Genomic DNA, 13,104 nt, shown 5'->3' with positions numbered 1-13,104 from the left:
GCCCAAGTCTGGAACCCAGAGCAGTTCAAGAACTCAGCCCAGCTCTGGAACTTACCTTAGTTCCAGAACCCAACCTGTTTCTGGAACCCAGTCCAGCTCCAGAACCCAGACCAGCTCAAAGATCCAGCTCAGCTCTAGAAATGGACTCCACCTACAGATCCCTCGCCTTGACCCTAGAACCGAGGCTGATCTCACTCCCCCAGCCCAACATCAGCCCCTAGGCCCACCACGCAGAGCCCCGACTCTGGCCCCTAGCACAGTGTCTCAGCCACGGCCCCAGCCCCATGATCTGGTACATGGAACGCAGGCCAACATTGTCCTGGGCCGAAGCTCACCAACTTCCCACCTGGCCCCACAGCCACAGACCCCGTCAGCCCCTCAGAAACCAGTCCTCTTCCCCAAGCCCCAGCTAGGACCCCAGAAGTCCACTCCACCCACCACATCTGTCATCTCTAGTTCTGCCCCCAGGGTGGCCCTCCTGCATTCCCAGACCCCTGAATCCCTAGCCCAGAGGCCTGTTCCCTCCCACACGCTCAAGGAGTCAGGGCCTGCTCCTTGGGGGTCAGAGCCCCTCCCCTACCAAGGGGAGCTGTAGCTTGAGGGTGACACGGTTTTGGCTTCCATGATCCCCCCATCCTGTCTCTGGCCCCTCCCAGCCTGGGTCCCCTGGAAGCAGCAGGTGACCTCACTCCCCCAGCAGGTAGGGGTGGGGAGAGTAGGGAGAGTGGAAACAGGGGCTCTATTTTCACTTGGGCCTGGCTCTGGGAGGTGTAAGCAGATCCTAGGTCTGTGGAGTGGAAAGCTGGGTGTGTGGGGGGGGCATGGGGGCAGGAGGTGGAGAAATGGGGGGCAGGAGGTAATCTTGTCCTCATGTACCTTGAGGGCTCATGGGGAATAAAGGCACCTTTCCCTGCAGCTGGGTGTGTCATTTCTGGGGGAGTTCGTGGGAAGGCAGAGGAAGGGGCAGGCATGAGGGTTTAGGGGGCACACATGACCACACCGATGCTTCCTAAGCGGCTGCTGTGTGCCAAGCCCTTTACTAAGTGTTACGGGCGCTCTGCAAAGGCTCAATCACCTGTCCCCTCAACTGATGTTTATTGAGCACCTACTATGGGCCAGGTGCTGTTTGTTCAAGGTGCTGGGAGTCCGAAGTGTTGAGTGAAAGAAACAGGTACCCCCAGGGGCGCCTGGGTGGCTCAGTCATTGGGCTGAGTCATTGGGCCTTCGGCTCAGGTCATGATCCTGGGGTCCTGGGATCGAGCCCCACATGGGGCTCCCTGCTCAGCGGGAAGCCTGCTTGTCCCTCTCCCACTCCCCCTGCTCGTGTTCCTGGTTTCGCTGTGTCTCTCTCTGTCAAATAAATAAATAAAATCTTTAAAAAAAAAACACAAAAAACAGGTCCCCCCTCTGCCCCGCCCCCACCCCCACCCCCCAGCTCTGCTCCGGCTGCCGGCCGTGGGCACGCGGTGGAACAGTGATCTGATGCGCCAACTTGAAAGATTGATGACTTCCAGACTCAAAGGAAAGTAAGGCTGGGGGGGCCAAGATATATTTTGGCAAGAGAGGGGGTGTGTCACCTGTGCACATTCAGTATTTCCTAAGCAGAGCCCTCTCGGGTTGGGGTACCCGAGGGGATCAACTGTACCCCAGGAAGCAGGTCAAAGTCAGGGTTTGGAGTCCCCCATTCCCAGAGGATTTCTGGAAGGGGAGGCTTGCAAGTCTCGTTTCCTCACACACCCCCCTAACATGCCTGCCCACCCTTCCTGGGGCGGGGACGGGGAGGGGGACGAGCTGGGGAGTCCCCAACGCTGATGGAGGACAGCCCACGATCCTGCCATTCAAAGGCTTGGTCCTTCTGATACTCCCAGCTCCTGGAACCCCAGAACAGGCAGCTGTGACCGTCAGGGAGGAGGGAGATCTCAGGAGGGACGCGCTGGCTGGGGGGGGTTTCCGTGCGGCTGCCCCCTCAGGCTCTACTGCACCGTGCGTCTCTGGGTGAGCTGCGGCTGCAGGGACAGCGACCTGGGCCGGGTGCTGAGGCGAGGGTGGAGGCGCCGGATCACGGCCCGGCGGAACAGGATGTACACCCAGGGGTCGAGGATCTGGTTCCAGGTGGCCACGCGCAGGTAAATGAGCAGCTGCTGCTCAGTGGCTTGGGACAGCTGCCCCGTGGGGCTCATGGCGGGAGGGCTGCGCAGCACTGTTTGAGCGATGAAGACCTGCCGGGGGGTCAGAGCAGTTAGCTGGGGCCCCGCAGCCCCTGCGACACCCCCCCGCTGCCGAGATCGGGGGGACTTCTCTCCCTGCCTTGCTGTGTGACCTGGGGAGGGCTGCCCAGCCTCTCTGAGCTTCAGTTGATATGGCTGGAAAAGAGCGCACTTTTCCTGCCCATGTCCCGGGGGCAAGTAAACACGGTGGGAAAGAAGACTCGCAGGTGTGGGCAGGTGAGTCACTGACTGCCCACGTTATTATCCTCTTAAACACGTTACCATTTATAAACATTCTATGATATAAAACTATACTATTCAATTGCACACTAAATATTTAATTTTTATGTTCTATGTTTTATTTTATTTATTTTTTAAAAAAGATTTTATTTATTTTTTCATGAGAGAGAGAGGCAGAGGGAGAGACAGGGTCCCCTCGGAGCAGGAAGCCCGATGCGGGACTTGATCCCAGGACCCCAGGATCATGACCTGAGCTGAAAGCAGATGGCCAACCAACTCAGCCACCCAGGCGCCCTATATGTTTTATTTTAAATAATTTTATATTATATTAAAACGTATATTTTATATAATTTCATGACACGGTTTTATATTAAATAATTCTGTATTACATTTGTATATTGAATTATTTAAATATTTTTATTACTATTGAAATTTATGTTTAGTATGGCATATGTCATGTGATTTACAAATACGTAAGAAATTAATTATCTAATAATATATTGTTAATGATCATTATCGTAATATATTGGAGTTATATTTTATATAGTATTTAAAATTATATAATATTACCATTATAACTATAACTGTATAATTTATATAATTAAATATAAATTATAATACAATAAGAATGTGATAGTTATAATGTTTATTTTATAACTATAATTAAAAATTTATATTGTCAAGTATAATTATAATTCATATTGTGTTAAAGTATTATATTAAAATAAATGATTATGGTGAAATATTCATGGTGGGGCCCCTGCTGGCTCAATCGGTGGACTGTGCAATTCTTGATCTTGGGGTTGTGAGTTCAAACCCCACGTTGGGCGTAGAGATTACTTAAAAATAAGATCTTTTTAGGGGCGCCTGGGTGGCTCAGTCAGTTAAGCGTCTGCCTTTGGCTCAGGTCATGATCCCAGAGTCCTGGGATCGAGTCCCGCATCAGGCTCCCTGCTCAGCGAAGAGCCTGCTTCTCCCTCTGCCTGCTGTGCCTCCTGCTTGTGCTCTCTTTCTCTCTCTGTGTCAAATAAATAAATGAAATCTTTAAAAAAAAAAAAGATCTTAAAAAAATTATATTACTGTTTCCTGAGCACCTAGTGCGTGCTGGGCAAAGCTGGGGACACTGCACCAGCCACAACAGACCAGGTCTTTCTGGCACAGGCTTGCAGCCCCGTCAGCATGGTGGCAAGGCAGTCCCAGTGTGGCGGTGGGGGTGACAGAGCCATGACGGGGGGAGCGAGGCAGGCCCCGTGGGAGGTAGAGTGGGCGCCGGAGCTGACCTGGGGGCAGAAGCCGCTTGGCACACAGGGGTTCCCCAGGCGAGTTTGAAGGCAGTGTCTGTGGGCCTATCTTCTGGGGCCATGGGGAGCCAGGGGAGGCTTTAGGGCAGGGGCTGGCTGTGGGCCAAATCTGGCCTTCCACCTCTTTCTGTTTTGTTTGCTTTGTTTTTTCGTTTGGCTTTATTGTTTTGTTAAGAATGTTTTTACCGGTGCCAATAGTGGGAGAAAAACTAGGAAGGGGGGCATTTGTGACAGGTGAAAATGACACGGGATTCAAATCCCAGGGTCCACACACGGAGTCCCACGGACACACAGCCACGCCCATTTGTCTCCGGTGGCTGCTCTCCCGCCCCGATGGGACAGCAGAGCTGAGTGTCTGTGACAGGGGCCACGTTTAAAATATTTACCATATGGCCTTTTATGGAAAAGTTTGCCCACAAAGGGGACTCAGTTTTTTTAACGATTCAACGTTTCTACCTAAGGGAAGGGACGCCTTCTCCCTTATGCCTAGTGAGTAAACTCCTATTCATGCTTCAGAGCCCCAGCTCTAATGGTTCAGAGAAGGACAGAGCCCATTCTGGGCGTCCCTGGGGGTGGGGGGCAGGGAGGAGAGCAAGGCACAGCAGCGTGGATGAGTCTGCTGGAGGTCAGGGTCCTTGTGAGGTGACAGGCGTGCGCATCTCCAGGGGAGGGGAGCAGAGAGCCAGCAAGGAGTCGGTGCCTGGGGTGGGTCCCAGCTGCTGGCACCGATGGGTTCCCACGGGGGCCGCAGCCGCAGAATGCTGCTCTGGCTAGCAAATGTGCTCTTGTCCTGCCCTTGGGGTTTCCTTCCCAGGCCTGTTCTCATGGATCTGAGGGTATTTACATATTGACTTACTATTATTAGTACCCTTAATATTCACTGGGCAGCACCTGAGTCAGGTCCCACCCTCCTCTGCCCACCGTCCTCCAGGGCTCCCACCTCCCGGGTGGAAAAGCCCACATCCTCCCTGCGGTCCCCTAGGCCCTGCACGACCTATCCCCTCCCCACCCTCCCCTCCTCCCTCTCTCTCCCTCACCCACTCTGCTCCTTCTCATTGATCTTCCAATATGCCAGGCAGGGTCCTGCCCCAGGGCCTTTGCATGTGCTGTGCCCGCTTCCTGGAACGCTTCCACCCCAGATCTCCACACACAGTTCACTTCCTCACCTCCGCCGTGTCTTTGCTCAAATGTCATCTTCACCGAGAAGTCCCTGACCACGATCTGCCCCAGTCTCTTAGGACGCCCGGAATGAGCCCTGCTCTGCTCTGAACCATTGGAGCTGGGGCTCTGAAGCATGGGTAGGAGTTCCACCTCTAGATAAAACCCAGGAAGGCATCCTAGGTAGAATCTCCCTGAATCGTGAAATGACTCTTGGGGCCCCTTCGGTGGCACACATTTTCTTCAAGGGCCGTGCAGCCTCAAAACGACAAGGAAGCACATGGGTGTGGCTGTGTTCTAACAGGACTTTATTTCTGGATGCGGAAATCTGAATTCCATGTCATTGTCACGTGTCACAAAATATCAAAATATGATGCTTCTTTGCATTTTTTCTCTGACCACTTAACGTTTGTAAAAAATTCTTAGCAAAACAAAAAACCCAGGGCAAAAGCAAAAAAACAAATTTGTGATCTCTCCTTTTGCAGGTTTTTTTTTTTTTAAGATTTTATTTTTAAGTCATTTCTACACCCAACGGGGGGGCTCGAACTCACAACCCCGAGTTGAAGAGTCGCATGCTCCACCAACTGAACCCACTTGGCACCTCTGCCGATTTGGTTATTGTTCTAGTTCTTTTCACTTCCTACTAACTACCACTTTCCACATCCATAGGCTATGTTTATGGTCTGCCTTCCCCACTGGCAAGAGCTCCTGGAAGGATCTCTGTCACTTCTGTTCTGGGCTGTGTCCTCAGTGTCTAGACCAGAGCCTGGAACATAGGAGTCACTCATGAAATGTTTGTGGAAGGAGCAGATGATTAATGAGTTCACCATCACTCGGAAGGGCAGACTTCTAATCCCCATGACCAGACACCAAGGCTGGAGGAGGGAAGCCCAGAGCCAGTCATGCAGCAAAGTCCTTGTTGGACATGGGCTGGAAACCGAGTGTCTGACTTCAGACTCCAGACATGTCCTGATCGAATCAGAAATGGAAAAATAGCCACCCCAAATGGCTAACTACACTGATCAGTGGAAGGACTTCAGCCAAGCTCCCCTGACTCGGAAAATCTGGGCAGAGCTGGGTTTCAGCCTAGAACTAGGCACAAAGTAGACTCAGGAAATGTTTGATGATTCAGTGATACTACCTAGAACGCCTTCCTTGGTTTTGTTTCATAGGTAAACTCCTATGTATCCTTCAAAACCCCAGCCCCAATGCCCCTTCTCTGGAAGACTTTCTCTGATACCCCATAGAACCTTGGAGCCCCTCCCCGGGCATCCCAATCCTGCCCCCCAGGTTGGAGGTCATCTGTGTCTTGTTCACGAGCTCCTCAAGGAAGGACACTCGAACACTGGGGTCTGTGTCCATGTTTTCTTGGGTAGATGAAAACCCGAGGATTTAAATCCCTTGTGGAGGGGCACCTGGGTGGCTCAGTCGGTTAAGCACCTGCCTTCGGCTCAGGTCATGATCTCAGGGTCCTGGGATCGAGCCCCGCATCAGGCTCCCTGCTCAGCGGGGAGCCTGCTTCTCCCTCTGCCTCTGTCCCTCCCCCTCCCCCTGCTCATGCTTGTGCTCTCTCTCTTTCAAGTAAGTAAAATCTTTAAAAATAAATAAATAAACCCACTGTGGATGAGCTGGAGCCCAGTCACGAAGGGTGGCAGGAGCCCTGAGCAGAGCCCCCACTTGCTACTCACCAGCAGCGGCATCCAGCAGATGCTGGCCACCACCATGATGCCCATGAGCTGAGCCATCATCTCGACCTCGCAGTCCCGCGGGCGCTGCTGGGCGGCTTCCTGCCCGTGGTAGACGTGGCAGAGAGTGGCCACGCTGATCGTGTTGAGCAGGAAGGACAGCCCGACCGAGAAGCTGCCGAGGAGCGTGAACAGCAGGCCGAAGGCCACATCCCCGGGCTGGGCGCCGAGAGTGAGGAAGCACCAGGAGCCGGGGTACTGCACTGTGTAGCGGCCCACACCCAGCAGGGGCAGCAGGCCCAGCGCCAGCGCCAAAGCCCACACCAGCCCCACCGTGGCCCAGGCCCGGCGCTGCGAGGCCACCGTGGGGCGCGAGAAAGGCCGGGTGATGCCCAGGTAGCGCTCCGAGGCCATGGCTGCCCCCAGCAACAGCGGGCAGAGGCCGAAAAAGACCATGATGACGCCCATGAACTGGCAGAGGCGGCAGCTGGGGTCCACCGCGTGCCAGTCGAAGAGGATGGCATGCTGGGACACCACAATCACGCCGGTGACCAGCAGGCCCATGAAGTCGGTGAGCACCAGGCCGCAGAGGAAGGTGAGGAAGGAGGACCGGGCGTGTGAACTGCCCTGCCGCGCACCCGCCAGCACGCTCAGGGCCAGCAGGTTGGACGCCAGGCCCACCAGGCAGAAGGAGGCGGCGAACCAGGGAGAGGCGATCAGGCGCCGCTCTTCCAGCGTGATGTTGGTTGGCCGGAAACAGGGCCCCAGAGAAGTGCCGTTGGGCCACATGGCGCCGGAGCGGGGAGGGGAGGGTCACCACCCCATCGGGCCGGGGCTGCAGCTGGGGAGAACTGGCGCTGGCTCAGGCACACCTGGGGGGGCAGAGAGAAGATTTGCTGGTAATTCATTGTGATTTTCATCGGAGTGGGCCTGGCGAACTCCTACACCATCTTCAACGGCCCAGTTCAAATATCCCCTCTTTGAAGAAGCCTGTCCTGACTCATCTCACTCCGCGCTCAGTATTACTACACTTCTACTGCCTCCAGCTCTGTCCTGCCCCGGACTCAGTGACCCACAAGGGTGAGGATTTGCGCTGTCTGCTCCGCGGCCCCTGGACAATACCAGGGATCTTTTCCGGGTCACCGAGAAGAGCCCAGAAACTCTGGGCTGGAACCACGGTCCTGGCGCCCCCTGCGTGACCCCAGGCAAATGATTTCTTCTCTCTGGGCTCCATGGCCCCGCTTGTCACCCAGCTGAGCCCTTGGACGACTACAGAGTCCAGGACAGATTTCAGCCGCTGGGAGACAGGATGCGTCCAAGGTGAGGAGGGCGGCGGGCGGGCGGCCAGAGGTCACGGGCTCTCACACCAGCTCTGAGGTCAGCCTCCGGGTCCCGAGTGCGCCGCGTAGACGCGGGAGGCCCGACACCTTTGGCCTTTTTGGAAGACGCTGCCTTTTGCCCGTGTCGGGGTCGTGCGGGTTCTTTTTGCCCCCCCCCGTTTTCGTGGCATTGTTTTTATAATGAGAAATAAACCCAGAAATTTGGTTCCATTCTGGGAACAACAACAGCATAAAAAACCTCAACTCATTTGGAGCGACAGACTCCCCCGGGACGAGCTATAAATGGCAGCAAGAGAGACCTGTTACCCTGCGGGGCTGCGGGAGGACACTGGAGACACTGGGACCCAGCTACCGCGAGTGTGGACAGACAGACCCGTTGTGGGGGTGTCACGTAGAAATAAAAGCAGAGACCGTTCACAGAACAGCTCCCAGTGCCCGAGAAGGACACACCAGAGAGGCCATCAGGGGGTGGGCTGGGGCCTAGCTGGTGGGTCCCTGGCCTCCTGCCCTGCGTCCACACCGCAGGTCTCCCTGTGTGGCCAGCGAGGCTGCCCCGAGGGGGAGGGCAGAGCGGGCACAGGTAGGCGGGCGTGGGCAGGACACAGGTGCCGGGCACTTAGAGCTCAGAAAGCTCCTACTACGGCCCCCATTTTGCAGGGAGGCACCAGAGAGGGTACGTCTCTGGTCCAAGTCCCACATCCTGACCTGAGCTGATCTGATATGTAAATCCAGGCCTTGTGGGGAAGCGTGTGCAAATGATTCATAGGCCTGCTAGTCAGAGGGAGCATGGGGGCCGTGGGTGTGGAGGGTCGCCATCACTGGAATTTTCTCTAAGGGACAGAATTTTCTAAAAAGCGGGTCTGGCCAGATTTGAATCCGGGCTTTGCCACGAACCCTCTCACTGACCCTGCTGTGAGCTCCAGTTTCCCTTCCTGCACAATGGCGCGGATGACGGGACTGAGAGCTGAGCTGAGTACAGGGCTTAGCCCCCCGTGGGCGCTCCTGTCGTGCCGGCCCTCGCTCCCCGTCTTGCTAACCGGTGCCTGGCCTGGCGTCTTTGCTCAGCGACTCCTTATCGCTCCTCATAAATTATCCAGCCCCTGACAACCACACGGAGCTTTGCTCCCAGGCCGAGAGCCAAGGCCACCGCCACTTGGACGGGGTGGGGCCTGGAGTGGGAAAATGAGGCCCGGAGAGAGGCAGGGGGCTGCGTGGGGTCCACGGTGACCTCAATCTTACCCGCCACTGCAGAGCAGCGGCATGCTCTGTGCCGTCATAGATTTGGCCTGCATTTGGATTCCTCTTAGGCCTGGGCACTCTCTCCCTCGAGAGCTGGTATGCACTGTTTCTGAAACTTTCTGGGGACTTGGGCTGTGCCTGGGCCACTGCCCCGACCTCAGCCTGGAGCGACCACCGGCTCCTCCTAGGGCTCACAGCCCCAACCCTGTGTGGGCGCTCATGCACTTCTCATTCGCCTGGGGCCACACACTCTGAGCCCACCTCACGCCTCCCCTGTCTGGGAACAAACCTGTGACCCAGAGCCCTTGGCCCCAGGGGAGGCTGGAAACTTGCCTGACTCCCTCTGGCCACGGCCCTGTGGTTTCCAGTCCCACCCCCACCCCACCCCCAGGTTCAGGTGAGAGCGGCCGTCTCAAGTTCCCTGGCACACGGGCCAGGCCTGTAGGCGCCCCTGGCAAGGCCTCCTATCCCCTCCCAAATTAGCTGGGACGGATGGCAGGGCCCTCACCCTGCCAGGGACTGTCAAACGTAGTGCGAGGTCCAGAATCAGCCCTGTGTGGCCCGCGGAGGGGAAATCCATCTCCCTCTCTGTGCCTCATGGGAGGCACGGACCCCAGATTCCCACCCCAGATTTGCCGGACAAACCCAGGCTTCCGTGGCCCAAGAGCAGGGAGGTTTGGGCTTTGAAGGACCAGGGCTCTGGAATTCCAATGAGCTCCTGGTTCTGGAACCCAGGAGGCCTCGACTCCAGAATTCCAAGGAGCCGAGGTTCCAGAACTTTGATGGGAACCGTGGCTGAGTCCTGGGATCCAGCACCTGGGTCTCAGCTCCTGGCTCCTTCCTGGAGGACGTGTAACACTCAGTTCTCGTCAGCCCTCCTGGGTGAGGCTGGGCCATGGGGGGCTCCATCCTGCCTCAGAGGCACAGACACAGGCTGGGCCCTCCCAGGCCCAGCCCCCTGTGGAATGTGATCTCTGGTTCCCAAGCGCCAGGCCCCTCCTCTGCCTGTTGGTCACCACTGGCCCCGCTCTCCTCCTGCTCTGGGGAGCCAGCCATCTCTCAACACGTCCATCTCCCGCTCAACACTCCGTGCCCTGGCTTGTGAGGCTGCCTGTCTCCAGGCCCACCCAAACTCCCCGCAGGGGCGATGCTGACTTCCCACAAGCTCGGACTGGAGCCCCTGATCTGCCACCGCCAAGCTGCGGGCCAACACCGCTGAGCCTCCGGGTCCCCCACTCTGCGAAATGCAGAAAATGGGGATACTAAGTCGCCTGCTGGCATTCTGGCTGGCCTCCCCAGGCCTGACCTGCTCCCACTGAGCCTCTGCCTCTGCGGTGTCCCCCGGCTCCTGGTGTGCTCCAGGCTTATCTCCTGGCTGGCCGTGTGCATGGGGCGGGGGGGGGGGGGGCAGCCCCGCGGCGGCTCTCCAGCACATCTGCCGAGTCCTGTGAACACTAGCCAAGTGACCGCCGCCGCCCTTTAGTGCGAAGCTGCAGGGGCCAGGCCAGCCCGTGCCTGATGCGGCCTCACAGGCCTACGGCGCAGGTCCACGGCGGAGGCCCAGAGAAACCCGCGGGGACGCACACATAGGGGCAGGGCCCCTGTCAGTCCCCAGGTCTGCCTCTGCCTCCCCTCACCAGCCCACAAGGCTTAATTTCCGGGAACTTTTCCTGTTTGTGACACCGACCTGGTCCCCCACCTCAGAGGGTACAGAGTGGGGCCTCCACAGTCAGCCCAACTAGGTCTGAGCCCCGCCTCGGCCCTGACTCAGGGGACCCCTGTGAGTCCCTGTTTCCTTATCGGTACAATGGGTGCCCTCAGGGCTCACCACTCGGCTGGCAGAGGGGCTGCACAGGAGGGCGAGTGTGGGGTGAGGGTCAGGCCCCGGGGGGCCTTTGGCCGTGGTTATGGATGGACAGCGAGTTAGATCGAACGGATGTGTGCTGAGACCCACCATTGCATATGTGTGCGCGCACGCGCGCACACACACACACACACACACACACACACACACACAGTGCACGCGCACACTTGCTCACAGCCACACCCAGCGCCTTGCACCCTTCCTGCCACATCAAAGGACCTAAGCAGCCCAGGGCCCAGCCAGGGAAACACCCCACACAGTACATCCTCAGCCACACTGGGACGGCCGGGGCGCGGACAGCGGGGGGCCCAACCGCCCCCTGCGGACACAGACCCGCTCTCGCCGACACCCGGGACACCCAGCACCTGGCCGCTGGACCGGCCCAGGGGGACACACCCACAGCAGGGCGGGCCACCGCTGGACACACCCTGCCCGCTCTCACGCCCCGCCCCTAACCTGGGGGCCCAGCCTCACCTGGACACGATGACCGGTGGGACGCGCTGGGGCCGCCCCTGTCACGGAGCCCCGCGGGCGGGTGGGCGGGTGGGCGCCGGGCCCAGGCCCGGGAGGACGGAGCGGGGAGCGGGGTGGTCCGGCCTCCCGGGGCCCCTGGGGAAACCGAGTCACGACCAGGGGCGGGCCGCCCAGAGGACCCCGGCGCTGCCACGTCCTCAGAGGGAACAGACGGAGGGCACGGCAGCTCTGGACGCCGGGGTGCGCGAGGTGCTCCGGGGTTGGAGGAGGGGCGACGAGCCCTCGCGGCCCGGAAGGGGGGTCCGCGGGGGCTAAAAATAGCCTCGGCCGGGGGCTCCGCTCCGCAGCCCGCGCCCTGTCGGTCCTTGCCTCTCTGTCTCTCCGTCCGTCTCCACGGGCCCCTCCCCCTGCACTGGCCACGCCCCTCTGGCCCGGCCTGGTTGATGGGGGTCAGTGGGTGTCCCCCAGCCCGCCTGAGAATCCGCGCAGCCGCCTGGGGGAGGGGTGGGCGCTTCCCCCTGGGCTCAGGGACAGGGATGCTGGTGGCCGGCGCCCACTCGGGAGCCTTCGGCCCCGGACCCGCCTGAGCCGTGACCCCTGTTTGCGCTCCCGCCGACCAGCCCCGCATTATTCACCATCTGGGCAGCACCCAAGGCCGGCAGGGGCGGGGCAGAGCCCGCGGGCGGAATCAGCCCCTTAGGCGCCCAGACCCCCACCCAAGGGGCCCAGGGCTCCAAGCTGGTGAACCTGGTGGGCTGGGGCCTGGCACACAATTAGGTACCTAATCAATGCAGGGTCTGTTTAGAGGGGAGGGGCGCCAACGCTCTCAGGGAGCAGCTTTGTGGGCATCCTGCTGAGACAGGCTTTCCCAGAGCAGGTCCGGTCCGGTCCGGTCCGGTCCGTGGACGGTGGTGGAGGATCTGGCATTCCAGGGGGAGGGTCCTGTGAGGACAAAGGCTTGTAGATGGCAGTGGGGCTGGAGAAGGCAAGCCCCTACAGAGCCCCCTGCAGGGGCGTGAGGAGGCCGGTCCCCCATCCCCCTCCACCCCTAACCCCTGTGACGGAGGGAGAAGGAAGCCCAGGCCCAGGGAGGGAGTGAGGGTGAGCCCAGGGTACTGGGTGCAGGGCTTGGCCAAGGGCTCCCAGGCAGGGCCGGCATTCTTGAAGACCCCCAGACCCAGGGCTCTGGGCCGGGGTCTCATCAGCCACAAAAGCAGAGAGGGACCAGGCTGGGCGCCGCTGGAGCAAAAGCCCCCGGAGGCTGCACTGCGCTGGAGCAAAGTGAGGTTGGGCCTCAGGTGGGCGAACGGGGTCCAGAGGCCTGAGATCAGCCTCTGAAGCCACGTGGAGGGCAGGATTTTGGCGTGAAGGGGTGACCCTGGGCCTCACCGGCCCTAAGTTAGGGTCGGCCGTGGGCCAGGACTAGCTGGTTTGGCCTTGACCCTGCCCCACCCAGTCCTCGGGGGCCTGGGAAGGACATAGGAGCTCTGGCTCTGAGTGAGGAGGACGTGCTTCTGCCCTCCCCTGCCCTGCGTGTCCTAACACCCCTTTTCTGGCTCCCCACACTGCCATCCTTCCGGCCTCCTCCGGGCCTTG

General features: G+C 58.8%; 1 protein-coding gene across 1 annotated transcript; it reads right to left on the bottom strand.

Annotated features, from left to right (window-relative positions):
- Positions 1–1,523: 1,523 nt before the first annotated feature.
- TBXA2R (thromboxane A2 receptor) lies at positions 1,524–11,886 on the bottom strand. The gene is made up of 3 exons (XM_025861490.2): positions 11,509–11,886; positions 6,595–7,463; positions 1,524–2,219 (listed from the first exon to the last, which is right to left on the bottom strand). The coding sequence occupies exons 2-3, from the start codon at positions 7,378–7,380 to the stop codon at positions 1,974–1,976; spliced, it is 1,032 nt and encodes a 343-aa protein (XP_025717275.1). The 5' UTR covers positions 7,381–7,463; positions 11,509–11,886; the 3' UTR covers positions 1,524–1,973.
- Between the last annotated feature and the right edge of the window lie 1,218 nt (positions 11,887–13,104).

This window comes from Callorhinus ursinus, unplaced genomic scaffold (genome assembly GCF_003265705.2).
Source record: "Callorhinus ursinus isolate GAN/ISIS: 27379988/994484 unplaced genomic scaffold, GSC_fseal_2.0 scaffold77, whole genome shotgun sequence".
NCBI lineage: Eukaryota > Metazoa > Chordata > Mammalia > Carnivora > Otariidae > Callorhinus > Callorhinus ursinus.
Note: the sequence above shows the minus strand (reverse complement) of the source record. Positions and strands in the feature narration are given on the sequence as shown.